Raw genomic sequence first — 16,972 nt, 5'->3', positions numbered from 1 at the left:
AAATACAAATTGGAAATATTGGATTTAGTGTTGAAATACATCCGTAGAACCTGTAATGCATCATGTATTTAACTCAAATTTTACAAGAGGGTGAGTTTGAACCAGTTACCAAATACCATAATTAATTGGAACACATTGGGATGCTTCAGGTATACGAGTGATCAGGGTTGACTAATGCTTCATATGGTCTAATACTGTTAATTCTTATATTCTTATGCGATAACTTGAAGACCCCGATATTTTTTTTTTTTTGACCTTTTGAGGGAAAATTTGGAAAACCTCGTGTATTTTTTTACGTGATGTATCTATATTAATCACCAGAAGAGCTTGGTATAGTGCGTTTTTTCAGCTGAGGAAGAAACGCGCTATAGTAAAGGGCAGAATATAATGTATTGAGTCCATGAATTGTTTGACCCATTTCAAAACTTTAATAACTTCAATAAATATTTTAGATAAAACTCGTTGTATATGTGGAAGTGTAGTAAGAGGAGAAGAATTGTTGTTATTTTTTGTTATTTCAGTATAATAAAACCAGCGTGTTCTATCTATAATATTTTGGGGATTATTAACTTCTAAATTAGTCAGGTAATTTAAGCTACATTAGGTATTGATAAGGGTAGGGGTATAGGAAGAGGGGGTGAGGGGCGTTGGAGGAGGTGGTGAGGGGCGGGAAGGGACTTTAGAGGGGGTGAGGGGCGTTGGAGGAGGTGGTGAAGGGCGGAAGGGACTTTAGAGGGGTGAGGGGCGTTGGAGGAGGGGTGAGGGGCGGGAAGGACTTGGAGGGGTGAGGGATGATAGGAAGAATTGCTGCATCACAAAGGTCCCTCCCCAGGTAGATATGGTGGGCAGAGGAAGGCAATGTGTTTCACCGATGCATCAACACAAACACTCGAGGGAGGGAGGGGGTGATGTTGCGTTCACATTCATGCCGTTTTTTGGACTGGAGATTAATAAATTCATCCTGACTTCTTTCATCTTAATCGTAAACAACCTGACTTAACCTAACTTTTCCCCCAGGTAGAGTTAGTGTTTTAGTCATCAAGTGGAATAAGTTAGGGGTGATTAATCTTCACGTGATCTTAAATCGTAATAAAATCAACCCAAAGAAAAGAAAGTTCGGATTTATATACAAAACCAAACTTATATATTCCAATGTAATGTGTATTTTTTGTTGAATTATACTTGTGAGTGTGTACAGGTGTTGGTGAGGGAGGAGGAATGGTTGTTTTTTATATAGGCATCTCCCATAGTGGACACCCCACTTCGTTAGTTAACATGATATTACCTGGTGCTAGCTCGGGGTGCCACTTGTTGACCTGCTTAAAACCTCACTGTAGCTTCTTGTTGGTGGAAGCTGATTACGACCCGCTCCACACCGCGCCCTCTCCATATTTGGATATTATTTTTTTCTGTTTATTCTCCCATCTGCCGCTGCGCAAACACTTAAACATATATACTGCTACACCTATGATTACGTGCTCAAGATATGCATCGCTTTTATGTAGTGCATAAGGAAGGCAAACATGTTCAATTGACATGCTCAACCGCTTGGTAGTGTGAGGCAAGGACAGCATGAATCACTAGTAGCGGCACGTCTTGCGCTGCTCAGACAAGAAGTTGCGATGCTTGACCACCATGATTCTTATCCGAATTATTGGATTTCACTTGACACATCAACAATATAATGGTGTTTTTACCCAGTGCTCGGGTATGTTGTGCTCTACACTACCAACAGAACATTGTAAGGTGGACGGGAAAATGACTCCACCCATCACCAGTCTACCCTCCTCCTGCACCCACTCTGTCACCTGCTTCCCTCACCACACCTTCAGGTAAGTGTCCATTGCTTGCTGCGTGTAATGTGCATGTGTCCACAAGCTAACATGGCAGGTGTAACAGTGTGATGATGACGTCATTTAATAACTCATGTATCGCCTGTAGTTATTTATTAGAAACACACACACACACACACACAGCCACATGCACACACTACGCACATATACTTAAACACATACATGCACAATTTCACACAATTTAAACAATCATCAGTCATTGATTGTTCATCTTTTATTTAACGATATATTAGTTGTGTGTGTGTGTGTGTGTGTGTGTGTGTGTGTGTGTGTGTGTGTGTGTGTGTGTGTGTGTGTGTGTGTGTGTGTGTGTGTGTGTGTGTGTGTGTGTGTGTGTTACTAACCAAGCATAATGTAGTATATCTATGTATTATGTAGCAAAACTATCCAGGTATTTTGTATTTTTATGTAGTATAAATAACCAGGTATTATGTAGAATAATTAACTATGCACTACGTAGTATAAGTAACCGCGCATTATGTAGTATAATCAACCATGCATTATGTAGTATAATCAACCATGCATTATGTAGTATAATCAACCATGCATTATGTAGTATAACTAACCACGCATTATGTAGTATAACGAACTGCATTATGTAGTATAACTAACCAAGCATTATGTAGTATAACTAACCACGCATGATGTAGTATAACGAACTGCATTATGTAGTATAACTAACCACGCATTATGTAGTATAACTAACCACGCATGATGTAGTATAACTAACCATGCATTATGTAGTATAATCAACCATGCATTATGTAGTATAACTAACCACGCATTATGTAGTATAACGAACTGCATTATGTAGTATAACTAACCACGCATTATGTAGTATAACTAACCACGCATGATGTAGTATAACTAACCATGCATTATGTAGTATAATCAACCATGCATTATGTAGTATAACTAACCACGCATTATGTAGTATAACTAACCACGCATTATGTAGTATAACTAACCACGCATTATATAGTATAACTAACCACGCATTATGTAGTATAACTAAGGTACAGGTACAGATACAGGTACAATAGAGGTACAGTTACAGATACAGTTACAGATACAGGTACAATAGAGGTACAGATACAGGTGCAGTTACAGGTACAGATGCGGACCAAATTCCCCAGACACTTGGCGGTATCAGGTGCAGTAAATACTTGAGGATCATCTGGTGAAGGGATCGGAATTTTTAGGTATTTTCCTTTTTCGCTGTATTAAAGAGTGTTGTTCTTACATTTTGTGGTTCTGACGTATGACGAAAAGCAGCGTTATTAGATATAAACACATCAATATATGACCCAGAAGTATATGCCAAGTGTTCAGGGGATTTTGTTCATAACTGTACACTCTCAACTTAAACTTCTCGGACGCCTGGACACGTTTTGTTTATTTACGATGGCAGTGTTATCCTCAACGTCTCCTGTGACCTTAGTTAATATATCGCTTTGTATTATGAAGTAAACACACTGTTCTTGTCCTGCGGTCACAGCAAAGTAGTGACGCTAGTAGTTAAACAAATTCTTGACTTAGGTCCAGCTTGTGACACACCACAGTATCGCTGCATGGTGGTTCTGTCTTCATGTTGTTACTTACTCACATAATACCTGAGCTTGTGTATATAATTAATATTGAAAATGAATGTTGTATATTGGTGTTATTTAGGTAGTGTAGTGTAGTGTATATTGTATAGTGTAGTGTAGTGTAGTGTAGTGTTGTGTAGTGTATAGTGTAGTGTAGTGCTGAGCTAATTTACGCATTGTTACAGGCGGGACAGTGGTGGTGGGAAGGGTGGAGCTCCAGCCTGTGGCGCGCACACTTCTGGCTCCCTGCTGGCATCACCTGGGACGATCTTCGCAACACTGAACACTTTACCTTCCCCAACTTTTACCATGTGTGGCTCTATCCTTGGTTGTTTAGTATTGTACTCATTATTGTCCGCTGCTTCTTCCTGGAGCCATACGTCTTCTCCCTCTTTGCTCAGGCTGCGGCTATCACCAACTGGCGACCTGCTCCTCCAGTGGCCAACAGTGTATTAGAGGCAGTGTACCGGCAGTATAAGGTGACAGTGCCCAGAGCGGTGGTGAAGCAGGCATGTGAAGATAGCCGCATGTCAGAGCGTCAGGTTGAGAGGTGGCTCCGTCGTCGCCACGCCCACACCCGCTCCACCAAGTACGACAAGTTCGTGGACTGTTCCTATGACTTTTTGTGTCATGTGGCGTTCACCGCACTGGGCCTCCCTATCATGTACAGTAAACCGTGGCTGTGGAACATCACCTTGTGTTGGGAGGGTTACCCGCACCACAGTCTTGACGATGACCTCTGGTGGTATTATATGTTGTATCTCGCTTACTACTGGTCCACCACCTTCATCATTCTCTAAGCCTGGCCTTAAAATGTCTGCTCGCCTTCAGTATTTATTGCACCACATCTTCACCATCCTTCTTATGGTGTTTTCGTGGACGTGCAACTTCGTCCGTGTGGGTAGTGTGGTGCTGGTGGTGCACGAGTGTTCTGACGTGCCGCTCCTGGCCACCAAGCTCTGCCTGCAGGCCGGTATGAACCGTGTGGCTGACGTTCTCTTTATTGTGTTCCTGGCGGTGTGGCTGGTGATGCGCTGCTACATGTACCCCGTATGGGTGATCGGCAGTGTATTCTTCGAGGCCACCACCTACATGTTCATGCCGTCTGCCTACCTGTTCATGGGTTTGCTGTTGGGTGTGTTGGTGATCGACCTGGTGTGGACGGCGCTCATTCTGGCCATCGTGGCTCGCAAACTATGGCCGGTAACCTACAAGACTGTAGGTCGTCCTGGTGAAGAAATATCGAGTTCTGACGCGGAAGTCAATAATATCAGCAAGTCCGATTGATAACGAAGAATCATTATGTATAAAGTGATGAATGAAATGAAATACTGTATGAATGTTGTGAGAAATTGGCAAGATAATGAAAGGAAGAGTTAGTGACGTTAATCACCCCTAACTGGACAACCTCATTAGATGTCTCAACTCTTAAAACATCACCAAGTCGTTTTTATATTTTGCTGTAACTTAGGAGACGAGAGTGAGTATTCTAACTCTTAGTGTCTTAGCTGGTATATGCTTAAAAAAACATCCACAAACTACTATAACTTATAGATGAGGTAACATGGAATCACCTGAAGATTCACCTTTACCTTATTTCACAACGATTAAACACCTTAACGCTACTTGGTTAGGTAAAGTTAGATTAGCGTTAGGGTGGTTAATATTAAGGTGAAATAAGCTAGAGGTTAGTCATGTGATCCGTGACTTGTTTGCAGTCATGTGATCCGTGACTTGTTTGCAGTCATGTGATCCGTGACTTGTTTGCAGTCATGTGATCCGTGACTTGTTTGCTGTCATGTGATCCGTGACTTGTTTGCCGTCATGTGATCCGTGACTTGTTTGCTGTCATGTGATCCGTGACTTGTTTGCTGTCATGAGGCCAAGAGGAAGCAGAGCCAGACTGTGACGCATGAACATCATGTAACAAACTTGTCACTCATGTTTCTTCTGCAGTAACACTTGGGACTCGCTGGCGCCAATGGTCCTCAACGGCGGTGTTCTCCCATTTCGTCTACACCTGCAGGCTTCTCATTTATTTATTTATAGATTATTTTTCAATTTTTGTTTACTCTGAAAATATAACATACTGTATTTATACCCCAAATCTCTTATGACTTAATGATCATTGATTCATATTATCTGAAGATTGTCTTGTGATTCCTTAACGTAATGTAATCTAATTTAACCCAAACTTAACCTAACCTAACCAAACCATATACTCTGTGCTATTTATTCCTTTAAAATAAATTAATGTTTTGTTTACTGAATAGACATAACATGAGGTTAGGTTAGGTTAGAGAAGACATAAATACATAAAGTAGCCATTATCAGTCCAAAATAACGCGGGTAGACGAGATGGGAAGTTAACCACAACAGCTAAACTATACGGGTTTGTGTAGTTAACAACGTATAACTTTTATACTAACAACGTAAACATCATTTTGAAAAGTATTTATGAAACTTTATATATATCTACAGTATATAGACGGTATATAAAGGTGTGAAAAGTGGACAGAGTTATTTGTTTGGTTAGATTTAAATAGAAAAGATGGAAAAGTTCTGTTTTTTTAAGTTGTGTAAAATGTGGGACGATGTGAACGGTGTGAATGGGAGTGGACTTGGCCGAGAGTGGAGCAGCCTTCAGAGAGTTGGCCAGTGAGTGAAAGTGGGGGAGCTTTGAGAGTTGTTGGTGCCTTGGATACAACAGATGGATCACCTCAAGATTAGCTCCTTTAGCTTATTTCACCTGATGATTAAACACCCTCACGCTAATCCAACCCAACCCAACCCAACCCAACCCAACCCAACCCAACCCCAGGTAGCAATTGGGTGTTTAATTATCTGATGAAATAATCTATTGGGGCTGATACCCAAGTGATTCAGAACAAGGTATATGAATGAGACCAGGTGAGAGTATAGTGACTTTTCCACGTAAAAGAAAGAAGGTAAAATTGAATGATTCCTGGAATGAGAATGCGTGAAGAGAATGTTTATGGAAAATGGAAGAATGACATAGTGATTTTACGTAAGGAAGGAGAGGAAGAGAAAGTGATTAAAGTCAGTCAAGAGTGTGAAATAAAACTGAATAGAAGTGTGGATAGAAGAAGTGGTGAGGGCAAATTTGACCTTTACTCTGTTTTAAGAGGAATAATTATTGTTATGTGTAGTGGTGTAGTGAGTAAGGGTGGTGGTGGTGCTCCAGGCCAGTACACACACACACACACCCACCCACCCACCCTCTCTCACCATCACTACGTTTAAAGATGAATTTTCACCCTATTCGAGGAGTTTAACTTCACTTCGCCTTACATTCCAAAATAATAATAAAATAAAATGAATCTTGGAAAGCTATAAGAAGGTAGATCACTTTTGAAATAGTATATATGCCTGTTGAAGTAGAGACTCTTATAGGAGATTTTAGTGCCATTCTTGATGATAATTGTGTATTAGTAATGCAATCCAACATAGAGGGTGTCCCAGAAGTCTATTGTCGAGAGAGAGACAGAGAAAAGAGAGAGAGAGAAAGAAAATAAAGGAGAGAGAGAGAGAGAGTATGAGAACGAAAGGAGAAAGAGAGAGAGAGTAATATTTGTACCTTCTTATACAAACCATCCTTAAAGTAATGTGTTTAATTAGCTTTAAGAATAACAATACCTTCTATGGCACTCGGGCCTCTGGATCACCCTGTACTAGATGGGTAATAGACTTTTATAAGGTCGATGGTCACTGGTTTATATAGTGATCGTCGTCTACACTGACCAGTAGTCCACCTTGTGTATAAAATTGGTGCGTCCTGCCATATCAGTTCCTCCTGATACGTAGTGGGGGGGCAGGTGATATCAGGAATACTCCTTTATCCTTACCTAACCTAATCCATCCTATCCTAACCTATCCTATCCTAACCTATCCTATGTGTTTCTGTGAGGTTCTTTGATGTTTACTTTATAATGATGTAGTTATAGTGTGTTATAAGTTTTTCTTCGAGTTAATTGACTTCAGAAAAAAATGTTATTTGGTGTATTATCAACGAATGAATGAAACGCAAAACACAGTGGAAAGATGAGATGTTGAAGTGAGGTGTGGGATGGTGATGGAGGGAAGGTGTGGGCAGGTGATGGAGGGAAGGTGTGGGCAGGTGATGGAGGGAAGGTGTGGGCAGGTGATGGAGGGAAGGTGTGGGATGGTGATGGAGGGAAGGTGTGGGCAGGTGATGGAGGGAAGGCGTGGGCAGGTGATGGAAGGAAGGTGTGGGCAGGTGATGTGAAGGGCACGCATCCACTAGTAAACACAAGCGCTTGTTGACGTCACACTTCCCGCTGATGGCTTGATAATAAATATTTTTTTTTTACACTTTATCATTATTCCTTTTTCACTTTTTTGAAAACTCTTTCTTGCTCAAACTTTTTGTCAGAAGTAAAGATAGTTAGTGGTAGTTTAGCTAGTTAATAGGGTGTAGTTAAAGCACTTGTGGTGTTTACATATTTGAGAATGAAGTCTGTGATGTACTGTTTGCCTCGGGATTGACTTCACTGTTTACCTCGGGATTGACTTTACTGTTTACCTCGAGATTGACTTTACTGTTTACCTCGAGATTGACTTCACTGTTTACATCGAGATTGACTTTACTGTTTACCTCGAGATTGACTTCACTGTTTACCTCGAGATTGACTTCACTGTTTACATCGTGTTCCGTGACTCATATTGACCCCATAGCCATGCAACATATGGTGATAGTGGTGCGTTTTGGTGTGTATGTATGTATGTTTTACTGACCTGACTGATACTGAGTGTCATCTCCCTGTAATTGAGACAGATGTTAGTTGTTATTAATGGGATTATATTATAACTAAAGACAAGGGAAGGTCTTAAATACGTCTGTGGATCATCTTAAGATTAATCACCCCAATGCAGACCTAACCTAAATTTAAACTTGACCCAAGCAAACCTAGCCTCACGATTTAACCTAACCTTGACCGACCCTAACCTAAACTTGACCGAACCTGACCTAAACTGACCTAACCTAATCTATCCTAAGTTGACCAAACCTTAACGAATGTAATTTAACTCGACCAAACCTGACCTAAACTAACCTAGCTTGACCTTGACCTATCCTGGCCTAAACTAACCTAATTTGACCTAACCTAACCCACCAGTTAAGCGTTAGGGTGTTTAACCAATGAGACACACTGTATATGTGAGAGCAATCTATGATACACCCTGTACATGTGCACGCGACTCATGAGACACCCTGTACTGTAGTGATGCCGTCTGAGAGGTGAACGAAGACATCCAAAATCTCACGGTTGTTAGATTACCGAAGTGGCTTGAACCTTATTAACTATTAAGTTGAAAATCACAAGTGACAAGCGCAGAAGAACTTAGTAATGTTTTTATTGTTAAGTGAGATGACCTGAAGATTAGCCCTCCTGCTTATTACACTTATGATGATCACTCTAATGCTAACCTAACCCCCAGATAGCAATTAGGGTATTTATTCATCAGATACAATAAACCTGGATGGCTAATCTTTCAGTAAATCGTTAAATGTTACTGAAATTGTCAAAATATATCTGGAATATTAACACTTCTAGGCAGAGAAATATTTACATTGTATATATATGTTTGGATAAAATTCTATAATTAAAATAAAAGATTTGTCTGTTTATAGATGCAAAAGAATAATGATAAAATAAATTGTAGTAAAGTCATTTGTGGTTCCTGATGATGTAAGGTTGCCAGTGTTCTAGTCATTTTTTTTTTTATATCATTCATGTTTCATTAAATTATTGCTCCGCTGCATCTGAATTTTTATTTCTATTCCTTTACTTGACATAAATACTTCATCTTGTTGTGATGGGCAAGACACAGCAGTAGCTTGTTGTCTATGTTATATTGATAGTATCATTTTGATCATCGTCTACTGTTGTAAACTTTGTGTAAGAGAGCCGAGACAAAGGTTGAAGTACAAGTGGGTGGTGTGTGTGTGTGTGTGTGTGTGTGTGTGTGTGTGTGTGTGTGTGTGTGTGTGTGTGTGAATAATAACAATACAAAAATTGGCCCGTCAAAAGGCAGAAAATATATAATAAACATGATGAAAGTTACATAATTACGGAGTGGATCACCTGATTGATAAATATTATTTATCAATCAGGTGACACAAGCGGTACATGTATAATATATAACAAGGAATTTCAGCACAGTTACAGTACAAAAGTGAGAATGGCGGGGAGGGAACACATAAGTTACCTACGTGTTGTTGATAATTTTGACAATGGTTAGAATTGGGCTGTTCCTAAAGCGATCAGTATAGGATTGTATGGGCTGGTTGTCGAACAGTAATTTGAGGATGAGGGATCTCAGGTGGAGGCAAAAGGCTGTGGAGAGGATGGTGTAGTAGCTTCTCCCACAGATGAGGTTATGTACAGTCGGGGACATTTCCGACTAGTACACTCAGCATTGTCAATCCACTCTTTCCGTGATGTGTGAACCTCGAAAGTATTGGAATGTGAATCCGAAGCCTGTAACTTACTTGGTTGAGACGTGAGGCTCACACAGTAGCCTGGGACCACAATGCTTTAAAGAAACTTGATATAATTTTACTCATTACATGGTCCGGTAACGTTGATGGTTCGTCGTTTACATAATGCTCTCATCGATTAATATTGATGTAGTATGGATGCTTTCCATTCATTTAACGTGAAGTGAATAATGTCTCCTGCAGTGGACAATGTAAGGCTGAAACAGTAACTTAGATGGTTACACAGTATAAATCTACCACTTAGTTTCATTGTTACGAAATTGTCAAGCTAAGTGTATAGTGTTAGGCTTTATCCTGGAGTGTGGTGTGGGTCAAGTGTTGTGGTGATGGCGTGGTGCCTCGTATTCTGAGACAAATCCATAGTCTTGTTGTAGCATACTAAAAAACCCGCATATAAACATCATTTCTCTTCATGCAAAGGCACATTTCGTCATGGTCGAGGTTTTGCCCAAAGTTTACATGAAGAGCATGACTTGTTCACAAACTACAGCAGACAGGTATAATGAAATTAAACTGTGAGGTTAAGTTGTGAGGTTCAAATAAAGGGAAGGACCAGGAGGAGGGTTAAAATTCCATTACCGCGCGGAACAGTTGAAGGATGTATTAAAAAAAGTTGTTTGGAGACTTAACCGCCTGGGTGGGATATACTGAATATATGAGAGATGGGAGAGACTTGCTGACCCTGGCTTAACTACCTGGGTTGGTGATCCTAGTTAGCGAGGACTGGTGACATCGAAGAGTGAGCGGATGGCACCAAGAATCACAGACCAGGTTGGGTTAGATTAGTTTAGGTTAGGTTAGGGTTGGTTGGTTGGGTTGGGTTGGGGTTGGTGATTCTCATCTCTCACCCTTTCCTATCATTCCCTCTCTGAGTGTTGTGACCCGGCAGTATTATTATTTCCTGGTTCCTATAGAGACTTCAAGGTGTTGTAATCGTTGTGTTTACATCTCTTGCGACACAACCACTTCCTCTGTTCATATGAAGTCTATGCACACCTGTAAGTACAAACAATATTACAGGTATTACGAACATGAAACAGAATATAATACTTCACGTTCATGGAGTATATGGCATTTAAATATTAATAACCTATTTTTTATAGATTATTTCCCAATTTATTTCACTTGATGAATATAGACCCTAACGCTACCTGGGGGGCTAAATGTTAGTTTGATGTTAGGTTAAGTTAGAATTAGGATGGCGTTAGGTTAGACTTTGGTTAGGTTAACGTTAGAGTGGTTAATCTTGAAGTGATACCAAAAAATTAACTTTATTATTAGATACTTAATTCGACGATGGCAGCTTTGTGTTAATGTTTGACTAATTGATAAGATAGATGAGGAAATAAAGTTTATTTTTTGAAGGATCACCTGAAGAATATCTCCAAACTTATTTCATCTTCAGAATAAAGACCGTAACCTAACTCAACCCAACCCCTTAGGTAACGTTGGGAAAGTTACTCTTAAGATGAAATTAGCTGAGAGCCTAATCTAGCGATCCCCAAACTAACTGGAGTGGTAAACATAAGAATGTTTACTCTCCCCACACACCCCCCCACACCCCCCCACACACAACCCCCCCACACACATTTTTTGATTAATTCTGCTGTTTGACAAAAAATAAGAGCGGAAGGTTCCTGTCTTGTCATAGTACTGTGTATTGCCTGTGGTTAGGGGATGGTGTGTTTTGATTAAGGTAGAGTCAACACCATTCGCCCGCAGAGTTATGAGTTACGTGGAAGATTGATAAGGGTATTGGTTTGGCCCGGGTGCGTTAGTAAGAGAGGTGCTATCAAGCCTGACAGTACGCGCGTTTACCCTCACACGCTTTTGTTCCGTCCTGTCATAACGGTAGTTGGAGAAATTTTGTGACGGTGTGAAGAATTTTATTTGAAGTTGAAGAAGAACTGCTACATACCTGATCCGTGGGTTGAGGGCAAGATGGCCATGATGAAGCAGTACGTGGACGTGTTCCTCAGCCCTTCCACTCTACACTACATCAGCAACAATACTGTGGTAAGTCTTCCTCAATCTTGTTCACTCTTATCCATCTTCTTACTGTTATAGTCTCTCTGCACACTGATCGAGTTGACTTAAGAATGAATGTGTGCCCTTTGCGTGTGTATGTAGGTCAACAAAGTCGCTGGCTTGCTTCACACATTAACTGGACACTAAAAATACCGTAACAATGGCAGTGTTGTGGCCTAGAAGAATAAGAATTTTTAAGACAAACATCATGTGAGTGTTGGTGATATTAACACTTAGCCGACTGAAGACGATGACGAGATACGTTTACTAATAGTTTGACGGAATTTACAAATATTCATTGGGTGGTTCACGATAGTTTGGTGCTTGTTCCTGGCTGTAGAGTGAATGGCTATTACCTCAAGAGTTAAACATTTCAGTATTACTCTTTATGTCTCGGGAGGCCACCTTCGGAATTCTCAAAATAAGTTCTCAGACCAGTTTGATAGCTGCAAGATTTGTCGTTCATGTGGAGAATTATGGTTCCCTTCGACTAGTTGCGTCGCAGCGAGTGACTGTCCTACCTTAAATGGTAATCATATTCTCTGGCGTAATTTTTAAAGCAACGCCTTTGTGTGTGTGTGTGTGTGTGTGTGTGTGTGTGTGTGTGTGTACCCGAAGTAATATTGCTTACCTAAGACCATTGAGTAGTTGGACATGTTCTTCCAGATAAAATGACTATTTCATGATAAACCACTTCATAATTTACCAGGTGACTCATTCTTGTTAACTATGAGCCAATTATAGATTTAATATTTTTTAAAGAATAAATTAAGAAAACATCAGTTAACTTACTGTAACTTAACACAACTTAGCACATGGTGATTTTAATTATGGTTCTGTTAATGGCGAATGAGAATGAAATTACAAGACATTTATTCATATCGTAAATCCCAGCACTACATTTTTTATACTTAAGAAGGACTGAATTCATGATAATTATTCACAAATATCTTTATATCACCCGAGGCCCAATATTTTAAACTAATAACAATTGTAAATAAGAGTCTAGGTAAGTCCGAATCCACAGCTACTGATTCGTGCTACAGAGCGAGTCACCTGGTAGAAAATAGATGATTGTTCGAGTTATTATATAAAAAAGTAGAAGTATTTCCTGGTTTGTTTCTCACCTGACGAATACCACTTATCTCACCGTGTTATCTTTGAGTTATTTTGTATGCACCTTAGCGACCTAGTGAGATCATCAAACTACATATCAGTTTGAGTCCACTTTTCTTGGTGCTGTTTGTATCTCTTGAAGACGGGATGACACGCTTGTTAAACTCCGGTGCTGCAGTGTTAAGACGTCTACATCTGTAAATAATTATACGCTCATACCTACGTACATAGATGTATATATATTGGATATGTATGAATTCTCCTAAACAACCACCTACTGTATAGCTGCTATTTTTGTTGGACTACAGAATGTCCTGTACAATGAACTTTATTTACATTATGAATGATGCCGTTTCATATATATATATATATATATATATATATATATATATATATATATATATATATATATATATATATATATATATAATTCATGGAATTTTGGATATACTGTACAGATATGAAGCTCCAAGACTAATATATAACGATTTTTTTAGGTTGGCATTTGGTGGCATCAGTTCTCTGCATTATTCTGGAGTTCTGACTTCTGGCTACCGTCTGGGCGTCAGTGGGAAAACATAGAGCCCAGCAACAAGTTTCAGTACCCCAACTTCCACGACGTGTGGGTCTACCCGCTGCTGCTCAGTGTTGGCTTCATCTTGTTTCGCTTCTTCCTCCTCGAACCCTTCGTGCTGGAGCCTCTGGCACTTGCTGCAGCCGTACCCAATAAACGGCCTCATCCACCTCCACCCAGCAAAACATTAGAGACTTTTTATCGCCTGTATGGACTAAAACCCTCAACGAAACAACTTGTGGAGGCTGCAGACACCTCGACACATGACAGTGAGACAAGTTGAGATGGTTACGTCGTCGGCAGGCGATTACTCACACCACAAAACATGACAAATTTATTGACTGCGGGTATAATTTACTGTGTCATATTTTGCTCTTTATATTTGGTTGCTCGATCATGTTTTATAAACCTTGGTTATGGAATATTAACCTTTGCTGGGAGAATCATCCTCACCACAGCATTGATGATGACGTGTGGTGGTACTACATTACCGGCCGGCTCCTTCATGCAGATCAACACACCAGCCCGGAGTGTGGCAGACAAAATACACATGATGTTGCACCACATGTTCACTATACTACTCATGGTCTTCTCTTGGACGTGTAACTTTGTGCGTGTGGGGACTCTCGTTTTCTTCGTCCACGAGTGTGTAGACATTCCCTTATTATTTGCTAAGATGCTCTTGTATGCTGGTATACAAAGACTAACAGATGTCATTTTTGCTGTGTTTTTGATCAGCTGGTTGATAACTCGTAATTACTTGTACCCATTCTGGATCATGTACAGTGTATTTGTCGATGCTACTCCCTATATCCAGATGCCAGCAGCTTACCTATTTAAGGGTCTGCTAATAGGCTTATTGGTGTTGAATATTATATGGACTGTACTGATAGGGGGTGTGTTGATGAAGAAACTCTGCGTTGGGTCTCTGGAGGACGTCCGTTCAGATGGTGAGGACTTATCAGAGGATGACAACACAAGAGGTAGCTGTGACAAGAGGAAACAAGAGTAACACCGTAACTTGTCAACACAAATACAAACGATGATTAACAATGTGTTGGCCAGAACTTTTAAATCCCTAATATTGTGCCACGTGAAATTGTTGTATATATTATTAGATATATTTGTTTACTCCCACTTTACCTATCGTATGTGTTTTTTGTTGTTCGGATCATTATGAGATCTGTAATATTTCATGGATCACCTCAGGATTAACCCCCAGCTTTGTTTACTTGATGATAAAACAACATAATGCTGTCTAGAGGTATTAGGTTAGTTTAGGGTTAGGTTTGGTTAAGATAATATTTATGTTAGATTAAATTTGGTTAGATTAGCTTAGGTTAGCATCAGGGAGGTTAATCCTAAAGTGAAATAAACTGGGCGCTAATCATCAGGTGAACCAACTCACATACCCTTAAAACTGTCAGATGGATCTCACTGTTCACTGTTTCCCCCCAAAGCAGTGAAATATAGGAGTATTATTTCTTGCTGGGGATGTGATTTTGGTGGCCGATTTGGGCCTGAACATTGTTTGTGAATGTTGTACTGAAAATTTTCCCTAAGTCGGACTATATACAGATTAAGCCAGTCCGGCCCAACCAAAAGTCCGACTTAAGGTAACAGCTTCTATTGGTACTTCTAATGTCAAAAATGTTGTCAAAAAATTTACCAAACTCATATGATTGCTGGAGCCTTGGTGGGTGGAGAGAGGCACTGCACTTTAGCTAGTCTGATGGACTTCACATTAAAGAAGAGATATGTACAGTATTGTATTATACCAAACTTAATTACACTACAGGGTAAACTTAGTTCCACTAAACTTAAACTGAATTAGGTAAAACTATGTACTGTACAGTAGACATTATTTAATCACTTAAGTCACTGCTGAATACCACCCATTAGGCAGTTCAGGTGTCACAGAAAGATCAGAGTAGGAAACTGGTGTCGCGCCACACGGCCAATTACAACTTGGTATTAGCGCTGACAACTTACACTGTGTTTGTGCCTTGTAGTGTCCGCCTTACTCCGACACGTAATGATCTTTATTGTACGCTCCTGTACTTCCCATAGTATTATAACTTAAGAGTGTACAAAAAACTAGCAGGAGAAAAGTTCCAAACCTAACCTTACTTAATTTAACCAAAGCTGACCTTAATCCTGACCTTATCTAACCTAGCCTATCCTTACTTAACCTACCCTACCTTTAGCCTAACCTAACCTAACCTAACCTAACCTAACAACATTACCGAACATAACGTATTTAAAATAATTGTCTATATCCTATGACTTTTCCTAACCCAAATTATAACTTTTTTCCTGTGACATTTTCCGGACTCTTAACAAACATTCCTAATATTTAAAAAGTTTCCACAATATACAGAGTCTTAGTATTAATAGCATTGTACCCAGTAATGTTTATTTTGTAATGTAAGATATTTATGAAGTGTTATATAATGCGGTTACAAAATATAATACTAATAAAAGTGCAAATCCTTCCTACCAGATCCTGAAGGCTATCCCCCCCCCCCACGAGAATCCTAGTAGCTATCTAGTGTTAGCATTTATAATATATAGTTTCCAGTAAATTTATGTTTCCACACCAAAATTTTTTTAAACGGATCTTCTAGTCATTGTTGTAAGTGTAATGATTCTGATATTTTACAATAAATATTTTTTTTACTTTCGGTTTATTTATCCATTAAAAAAACTGAAGTGTTACCATTGTTTACTATTATTTAAAATGTATTATGTATGGCGGTGATACGAATGATCATCCCGATGGTTTTAAACACTTGTTATGAGACACCTAACAATGATACAGCGAAAAAGAAAATATAGTGATGAAGAACTACTGTATTTCAAACCAATACTGTACCTGTTTCCCCTCCATGAATTATGTAGCATTATTATACAACTTTGTGTATCTTTCAATTTTCCAAAGTTACTGTCATTAATGGAATAAAAACTATATTTATGATAGTCCCAAAAAAATAAATTAATAGATTTACTCATTTCTTCATAATAAATGTTTAATATCGGGAAGATTATATGTATTTATCAGATATTACCGAAGTTTATACAGTAGTCATAAAAAAATAACTTACCTCGTACTTACTAAATATTGGTATTAATTATCATACTGACTTATGATATTAAATTAGTAGTCGAGAGCTGCACTTGTTGACAGTTTTGCTCGGTAGTGTCTGCTGGTGTAGCTTGGTGTCTGTGTATGGATAAATGTTTACCAGAAAATGTGTATTGAAATCACAGA

At 39.3% G+C, this 16,972-nt stretch overlaps 3 protein-coding genes across 6 annotated transcripts in view; all 3 read left to right on the top strand.

The window, feature by feature from the left end:
* Positions 1–16,972, top strand: part of LOC121880197 (bifunctional peptidase and arginyl-hydroxylase JMJD5-like) — a 65,602-nt gene that overhangs the window by 36,735 nt on the left and 11,895 nt on the right. The gene's annotated exons all lie outside the window — the stretch shown is intronic.
* On the top strand, positions 1,685–16,380 carry LOC121880097. Its single transcript, XM_042387153.1, is given in 6 exon segments — positions 1,685–1,708; positions 3,595–4,229; positions 4,231–4,726; positions 11,880–11,999; positions 13,625–13,970; positions 14,160–16,380. Coding segments are annotated over 6 exon segments (2,175 nt in total). The 3' UTR covers positions 14,714–16,380.
* Positions 11,578–14,071, top strand: LOC121880199 (ceramide synthase 6-like). The gene is made up of 2 exons (XM_042387357.1): positions 11,578–11,999; positions 13,625–14,071. Exons 1-2 carry the CDS (start codon positions 11,925–11,927, stop codon positions 13,982–13,984), a joined length of 435 nt encoding a protein of 144 aa, XP_042243291.1. The 5' UTR covers positions 11,578–11,924; the 3' UTR covers positions 13,985–14,071.

This window comes from Homarus americanus, unplaced genomic scaffold, assembly GCF_018991925.1.
Source record: "Homarus americanus isolate GMGI-L3 unplaced genomic scaffold, GMGI_Hamer_2.0 scaffold30108, whole genome shotgun sequence".
Taxonomy (NCBI): domain Eukaryota; kingdom Metazoa; phylum Arthropoda; class Malacostraca; order Decapoda; family Nephropidae; genus Homarus; species Homarus americanus.
This window is presented reverse-complemented; position numbering and strand designations above follow the sequence as displayed.